The sequence below is a fragment of the Temnothorax americanus genome, unplaced genomic scaffold (assembly GCF_048541705.1).
Source record: "Temnothorax americanus isolate GAGA-0224 unplaced genomic scaffold, ASM4854170v1 Scaffold38, whole genome shotgun sequence".
Lineage (NCBI taxonomy): Eukaryota > Metazoa > Arthropoda > Insecta > Hymenoptera > Formicidae > Temnothorax > Temnothorax americanus.
Genome location: NW_027509526.1, coordinates 1,453,821 through 1,462,413, shown reverse-complemented (window position 1 = coordinate 1,462,413; position 8,593 = coordinate 1,453,821). Strand labels below are relative to the sequence as shown.

General features: G+C 51.4%; 2 protein-coding genes across 2 annotated transcripts; both read left to right on the top strand.

Annotated features, from left to right (window-relative positions):
- The first annotated feature begins 3,489 nt into the window (after nt 1–3,489).
- LOC143902122 (uncharacterized) lies at nt 3,490–3,984 on the top strand. The gene has a single exon (XM_077414825.1). It carries the CDS (start codon nt 3,490–3,492, stop codon nt 3,982–3,984), a length of 495 nt encoding a protein of 164 aa, XP_077270951.1.
- A 144-nt stretch (nt 3,985–4,128) lies between these two features.
- On the top strand, nt 4,129–8,593 carry LOC143902121 (uncharacterized). Its single transcript, XM_077414824.1, has 2 exons — nt 4,129–8,306; nt 8,422–8,593. Exons 1-2 carry the CDS (start codon nt 4,129–4,131, stop codon nt 8,591–8,593), a joined length of 4,350 nt encoding a protein of 1,449 aa, XP_077270950.1.

Sequence of the window (8,593 nt, the reverse complement as noted above, 5' to 3'; positions counted from 1 at the left end):
CATTGTAAGGCGAACAGGTGTGCAACAGATGTGAAGAGGCGGAGCCACGCCGAAGTGGGGAGGCAGCTCCAAAGTCGGGAGCCCAAGCGAAGCCCAAGCATCGAGGATTCCGCGCTAGAGCTTCAACAAGTACAGTCGATTCGGTCTTGAGAACCTTACGATCAACACTTAGACTCTGCGTAACATATCCCGCGGTAGACGCGTTAAATCTTAAGTCGGTCACGCGAAATTTGTACAACCTGAATTAAAATAAAATAGATGATATTTTATTTGCTAAAAGAAATCAGAGTACTCAAATTTATTCGTGTGCGGGTAACCTACCTAAAAGACATACTTACCTGATCCTGATACTTACCTGTGGGCGATCCCAAGTCCGTTCGGGGAGATCCTAAGTCGGTCCAGCGCAGATCCAGAGACACAGTCAGCGGTGCACAGCTGCAGTCCAGAAGAGGTCCGAGGTGCTTGGTCCATCGACGATCCAAGATCCAGCGGCAACGGGGCGACCTGAAACAGAAACAAGGAAAGAGGAATCAACGAGGCGTCGAAAGGTTGGGAAAATCCTAATATCTAGCGTTATCCTTTCTCGTTTTGGGGGTTAAAATCGAGTGGCGACCGTGTCGGTGACACCTAAATCTAAATTGGGGGGAATATCACTCCTCCGTTCGGTTACAACCTAACCTATATATAACCTTGAATTGAAGATCTTAGTGAGAAGAATAAGGTCATCGAACTAAAACGGTCTTTTATTCTAACGACCGGCATACTCAGAAAGTCATCGCCAATCTTTTCGCGATCCGCAGCATCTCGCTGCTTGAAATTAACGCTAATTGACTGCTTGCTATTCCAGATAGACAGCAGCAGCAGCGGTAGCAGCAGTAGTAGCAGCTAGAAGACCCGGTCTATCGTCTATCGCGCGTGCCATAAAATATGACGTCAATCGTACGTTTTGCCGCACACGGCGATACGTGATCAAGTCCGCACATCGATTTCGACTGCGGGGAATCGATGTAATAACGATTCCGCCACGTCTAACGATCTCTCTCTCTCTCTCTCTCTCTCTCTCTCTCTTTCTCGCAGAGGTAAATTTTGATTTTCTTTGTTAGGAACGTCATGATTGCTTGCAAATAATTAATCAGATTACTTGATTTGATATTAATTAAATTAGATTATACTTAATTGGACTGTCATCGACACTAAGCCTGAACAAACGGATGTTACTTTTTCTGTTTAATATGCTGAAAAATTTTGTATATTGTCTGAATATTTTCTTATAAAATTTTTAGAATTTAGTTATAATTTCTCATACTTTGACAAAAAAAACATAAAACATATATATCTTAAATTAAAATATAATATAATTATTGATATGATTTGAAATCAAATTTATAATTTTAAGTTTTCTATTAATGTTTTAAACATAATCAGGAAGAAAAAGGAAAAGCATTAAAAGCGGACGACATTACCAAAAAATAATACAAATATTTTATTACACATCATATATATAGATTATAGAAGAAAGTTAATATAGAAAAAAGTTACGTTTTCAAATGTATTTTTTGTTCTCACATGTATTTTGAAAGTATATAAGTGCAATTTAAGTGAACTTTTGTTTTCATTAGGTTTATAAAAAAGTGATTACATATGTGTAACACGTATATATATGTATATTGTTGCGGAGTCGTTTTCATTCAGCCATGAGGAAATCGTAGCTCGTCGCTCGTCGCTCGTCGCTCGTCTAGTCCTCGCTCGTCCAATCGATCCGTTCGATCCCGGACGAGCCCCCAAAAGGTTGCCCTCGACCGCGCGTTCGGAGCACACATCTTCACGCACTCACTCGCGAACGCGGCGCGCAATGTCGTTACCGGGAATAAACACTCACAAATAGAAAGGAACTCGTTTAATGCAGTAATGTAATAGAACAATGGCTCATGAACACGTCTGAACGGTTCGAAGGCCCGGCGGAGAATCTGACAGACGGCAGAAGTAAACAAACAAACGCAACAGCTGGTCGTCAAGGCTCGACGTCACGCAGCGCTTCGCGACTGCTTTTCGGGCTTCTACCGGGCGTCTCGGCACGGGCGCAACAATATATATAATATACACAGATTAAAGTCTAGAGCACACGATGCTTTTTTACCTGCTGGATTGCTTGCTCGCGCTTGTGCTACGCGTCCTGATTGGCTCTTATGATTGTAAAAACCAATAAAAACCAATCAGGACGCGTAGCACAGGTACGAGCCAACAATCCAGCAGCTAAAAAAGCATCGTGTGCTCTAGTAGGCTTAATATATATAAAATATACTAATGCGTTATATATATTAAAACGTATATAAATTTCGTATATACAGTTTTTATGTAATTTTCTTTGTTTTTTTTATTGCAATATATTAATATAAATATATGTTGCATATTTTTTATCTCATATGTAACTTACATATATAAATAAATATAAATATATGTATATAATATATATATATAATTATCCTGTTATTTTTTCTGAAATAGATCTCTTTTATACTGCATGTGAAATTAATTTTCAAAAAATTTGTAGAGGAAAGTTCCCTGTTATGCGTGATATCACATCTATTTTGTGTAATTGCCGGAAATCTATGGCCAGATGTAAAATATCAATTATTATTATGTCATTATAAAGCATTAGAATATGTACATTTGTTCGAAATCGAACTGCTGCCAAAATGATAGCAGAATTTCTCGAGCAACGTAATCGGATTATTTCGAATATTTTAAGCTAAATGTATTCTCGTTTCGAAGAATAAGTGCCGTGTCTCCGAGAAGCTGCGAGAGATCATAAACAGTGTCACGCTGTTTCCGCGTGTACCGATACGCTCCCTTTGTCTCGAGAACCTCTAAGCGAGAGGTAAACGCTCGGGACACAGGGAGAGACAAATACCAAAACAGCTGATCGGTCGTCGGCCCCAAGGACTGCTGAAATTGTCGAGTGACGTACGTCTCGAGGGGTCGATTGCCGATTGGTCCAGCGAAATTTCGGAGCGCGAACGGGGAAGCGGAGTGCGAGCTGATAAAAGCTCCGGCCCTCAGCGCGCAAAGGGACATTCGTTTTCCGAGTCATATCGAGAGAAAAGTGAGAATTGCTATCGACGACGATACCGAATTAGCGAGCTATTGCGATTCCGCGTCTCGTTTTCAACTTCGATCGGTCTCAAAGCGCCTTTTCGCTGCTCTCGGGATTCAGCTCGTGCTTCGAGTGACAGCTCACGCTTCGCGCATTCGCCCGCAAGAATATCGAATCTCTATTGTAAAATAGCTGTAAATATAGTTTGTAATTATTGACTATTATAGACGTTGTTATAAAAGGATAAACTTTATTGACTTTTGAACTCTAAATCCCAAGCCCATTCGCGCACATTTTTTGGTCCTTTGAGCCGGATTTCCGTGACCGGTATCCGCGAAGTGTGTGAGTGGGAATTCCGGTGAGCTTCTCGTGCTTCGAGTGACCGCCGAAGAACAATGCCTATCGACGCCGAAACTCTGAGTCGCTCGCAAACCGAGCTGCACGGCCGCATTTCGCGTGCTTATGAGAACTTGAAAAAGTCAGGAACTACCAAGGTCACCCTGGGAGTGGCTGAGGCTCGTCTCCAAGGACTGGAGTCAAACTGGGCTAAATTCGAAGCCCAGCATGAGTCGATATTCGCCTCGCCCTGGGAAAGAATTAAGGAGCTCGACTACGTCAAGCAAAGCGTGTTCGCTCTCGCCGAGGAAGCTTATCTACAACAGAAGGGCATCTTCCTGGACCTCATACGGTCATTGAAGGCGAAGGAAGACGCCGCAGCCTCGACGGCCGGTCAGGAGACAGCGACGGTGACTTCTCGCACAGCGCTGCCTCGCATTCAGCTGCCGGAGTTTACCGGGAAGTACGAGGACTGGCCAGCGTTCCGGGACCTGTTCCTGTCCATCGTCGGCAAAGACACGGCGGCGACGCAAGTAGAAAAACTACATTATTAAAAAGGTGAGGCTGAATTGCTTATTCGGAACGTGACGACGACCGGTGAGAATTACGAGCGCGCGTGGAACCTGCTTAGTTCGTATTACGAGAATAAACGCTTGCTAGTGCGCGCATATCTCGCGAATTTCGTCTCTTTACCGAAAATGAAGAGTGAGTCCGCGGTCGAATTGCGCAAGATATTCCACGGCGTGAAGGCAACCGTCAGTTCGCTGGACGGGATCGGCCGACCCGTGAGTCGCTCCGAGGATTTGTTCGTGTACCTCGCCGTCGAACTCCTCGATCCGCGTTCGCGTCGCGAGTGGGAAACCTTAATTAGTGAGACCAACGAGCCGCCGACGTATTTCGAACTGGAACAATTTCTCGACCGCCGCTTGCACGCGTTGGAATCGATGCTACCCGTTAGAGTGGACAGTGCCGCGAATAAGTCGGGAAACGGAACGGCGAAATCGGCTCGGAGTCATCTCGCGACTAAACAGGGGGGTAAGTCCGAGGGCAAGCGTGGCCGCTGCCCGCTCTGTACTAAGGAGCACATTTTAATGTTCTGCGACGAATATAAAAGGAAGACGGCTCAAGAGCGACGGCAGTTTGTCGAAGAAAAGAGCCTATGTTTCAATTGTCTCGGTCGACACAAGGTGAGCGAGTGCGTCGTGAAGAAAAATTGCTCGGCGTGCGATGCCCGTCACCATTCTTCGATCCACGACGCGTGCCGCGAAACCGAAGTCGCGAAGACGTCGCATGTGGTACGCGGAGCTCCTGTTAAGCCGGTGGCCGTGCTCCTCGCCACCGCTCGCGTTCGCGTCGCCGATCACTTCGGCGCCTGGCATTCCGCGCGCGCTTTGGTTGACCAGGGATCAGAGATTTCGATGATTTCCGAAAGACTCGCGCAGCAGTTGAAACTTCCGCGATCGCCCGTGTCGATTTCGGTCTTCGGGATCGGCGGCCAAAAGACTTGCACGGCGCGAGGCCGTGTCTCGCTGTCAGTGTCGCCGCGGTCGGGTGGAGCAGCCATGGCGATTTCGGCCATTATTCTCCCTCGTCTCTCTGCTTACGCGAGTGGAACCTCAGCCGTCGCGATGTCCTGGGCGCACATTCGTGGCTTGAGTCTGGCAGACCCGGACTACTCCGCGCCCGATTCTATAGACGTGCTACTCGGAGCCGACGTCTACGCCGCCATCCTCCGACAAGGGCTCCGTCGGGGTGGCGATGGCGAACCAGTCGCCCAGAATACGACGCTGGGCTGGATAATCTCGGGCTCCGTCGGGGAATCGAGCGCTGGCCATTCGGCACAGGCCTTCCAATGCCGGGTCGAGGAGGATCTAGCAGACATGGTTCGCCGTTTCTGGGAGCAGGACGAAATTCCGTCTACGAGCGTGATCCTCAGCCAAGAAGATCGGGAGTGCGCGGAGCATTTCGCTCGCACGCATAGACGCAACGCCTCCGGTCGGTACGTCGTGCGTCTTCCCGTAAAAAGTCCGTTGCCGGATCTCTCGGACACGCGTCGCGTAGCGGTGCGGGTGTTAAAGCACATGGAGGGAAGATTCGCGCGGGACGTTTCCTTCCATGCGTTATACCGCGATTTCATGCGTCAGTATGCCAAGCTGGGGCACATGACGCCGATTCCTCCGAACGCGAAAGGGAACAGCAAACCGCGTTGCTACCTTCCGCACCACGGCGTGATGCGAGAATCGAGCACCACAACGAAATTGAGGGTCGTCTTCAACGGGTCGACCACCGTTCCCTCCGGAGAGTCCCTCAACCAGCATTTAATGGTCGGTCCTAATCTGTTGCCGCCGCTAATAATTCTTATCATAAAATGGCGTCGACATCGGTTTGTCTTCGCTACCGACATTGAGAAAATGTACCGACAAGTCGTGGTGGATCCTGAGGACAGGGACATGCAGGTCATCGTGTGGCGGAACGATCCTAGCGAGGAGATCCAGGATCACTGGCTAAATACGATCACTTACGGCCTGACGTGCTCTCCTTTCTTAGCCATTCAATCGCTGCGGCAGCTAGCAGCCGACGAGCGAGAGAAGTGGCCGCTCGGCGCGGCCGTCTTGGAGGACGAGACGTACATGGACGACGTCTTGTCGGGAGCGGCTACTATTCCGGCAGCCAAGGCCATCCAACGACAACTCGTGCAGATCTGTACGGCGGGCGGCTTCCCGCTCAAAAAATGGTCTGCGAACGATGACGCGCTGCTCGAGGATCTACCCGTGGAAGACCGATTACAGCAGGAACCCCGGGGCTGGCAACCCGGCGAAAGCCACCTCACCCTGGGCCTGCGCTGGCATCCTCGGGACGACTGCTTCGCCTTTGCTACTCTGCTACCTCGAGTCGAGACGTTCTCGAGGCGAGCGGCACTCTCGCTTACGGCGCGGCTGTTTGACCCGCTGGGCTGGCTCGCCTCGGTCACAGTACGCGCCAAGATTATGATCCAGTCGACGTGGCTGCTTGGCATAGACTGGGATACGCCGTTGCCCGACGACGACTCTCGACGATGGCACGCGTTGCAGGACGAGCTGCCCCTCCTCGAGGCCATACGCATCCCGCGATGGCTGACGTGCGGACCCGAGGGACGCCGAATTGAAATCCACGGCTTTTCGGACGCCTCTGAACGAGCTTACGCCGCCGTTATTTACGTGCGGACCGAAGACGAGAGCGGGAGAGTCGAGGTAAGAATGGTAGCCGCCAAAACCAAAGTCGCTCTTTTGAAGCAGGTGACGCTACCGAGGCTCGAGTTAAGCGCTGCCAAGCTCCTAGTTCAGCTGGCAGCTCCCGTTCAGCTCACTCTCGAGGCGAGGGAAGCACCGCTTCATTGCTGGACCGATGCCAAGGTGGTGTTGGGCTGGATCCGCGGCCACCCCGCCAATTGGAAGACGTACGTGGCTAATCGAGTGAGCGAGATCCAAACCTCGCTACCTAACGCACAGTGGCACCACGTTTCAGGACGAGATAATCCGGCGGATTGTGCCTCGCGAGGACTTTCGCCACAAGAGCTGCTTGACCACCTACTCTGGTGGCAAGGGCCCCCATGGCTTCGAACGGAGTCCGGACCGTGGGGAACTCCTTCATCGATGACCGAGCTGCAGGATGACCTCCCGGAGCGCCGAACGTTGGCTCACGCTGCTGCGACTTCCGCCAAGGCGATCGACGAGTCTCCGCTTCTTACGGCGCACTCGTCACTCCTACGCCTGCTGAGGGTCACCGCTTGGTGCCGTCGCTGGCTGGCTCGCACTGGTCGAGTGAGGAGGCGAGAGGCTTCGATTCCGCTAACACTCAGAGCCGGGGACCTCGAAGAAGCTCGCCGGTGTTGGCTGCGAGTCGTACAGGCGACTCACTTTCAAGAGGAGCTCGCGACCATACGGAGAGGAGAACCGCTGCCATCTCGGAGCTGCCTGGCCAAATTAAGTCCTTTTCAGGACGAACACGGCCTCCTGCGTGTCGGTGGCCGCCTGAGAAACTCCCTGCTCGCGTTGGATGCGAAGCACCCTGTAATTCTGCCGAGCGGGTCGCACTTCACGGGCCTGGTCATTGACGCGCACCACAGAAGGACTCTACACGGCGGCGTTCAGATGACTCTAGGATCACTCCGCCAAGAGTATTGGCTGCCGAAAGGTCGCGCGCTAGTCAAAAGCCGAATACACCGCTGCGTAACTTGTTTGCGATGGCGGGCGGCCACACCTCAGCCGATCATGGGAGACCTGCCACCGTCGAGGGTAATTCCAGCTCGGCCGTTCTTGAATACCGGGGTCGATTACGCCGGACCAGTGTGGCTGAGGACGACGAGAGGCCAAGGCCATCGCGCCTGCAAGGCGTTCATAACTGTGTTTGTCTGTTTGAGTTCTAGGGCTGTCCATCTCGATGTTGCCTCTGACTACACCGCTGACGCGTTCCTGGCCGCACTCCGCAGGTTCGTTTCCCGTCGCGGCCTGTGTCAGAACTTATACAGCGACTGCGGAACTAACTTCGTCGGTGCTGACAAACAACTTCGAGATCTCTTCTCCGCGAGCGGCCAGGAAGGCCAACGCATTGTCAAGCGCCTTGCCGAGGAGCGAATCCACTGGCGCTTCAATCCTCCGGCTGCCCCTAATTTTGGCGGAATCTGGGAGGCCGCCGTGAAATCGACAAAATACCATTTGCGTCGAGTGCTGGGCGATGCTAAACTGACCTATGAGGAAATGGCCACCTTTCTGACACAGGTCGAGGCGTGTCTCAATTCGCGTCCTATTCAGGCAATGTCCGACGATCCGGAAGACTTGGCGGCCTTGACCCCTGGCCACTTTCTCATTGGCACGGCTCTGACCGCTGTGCCCGAACCGTCTCTCGCTGAGGGGCCGACCACGCGCCTCTCCCGGTGGCAGTTGCTACAGCGCATGAAAGATCATTTCTGGAATCGGTGGTCTAAAGAGTACTTGACTCTGTTTAATCCGAAGCGAGACAACGCCGCCTACCAAGTGGCCGCTCGCAAGGATCGAGAAGTTGCATCCCGGAGGAGACGGGCATACAAGGGTAGTCGAGGTCCGCACCGCCAGCTCAAAGTTTACCCGGCCGGTGAACAAATTGATTCTCCTGCCCGACAGCGCTGCGTCCGAGGACGACGCGTAA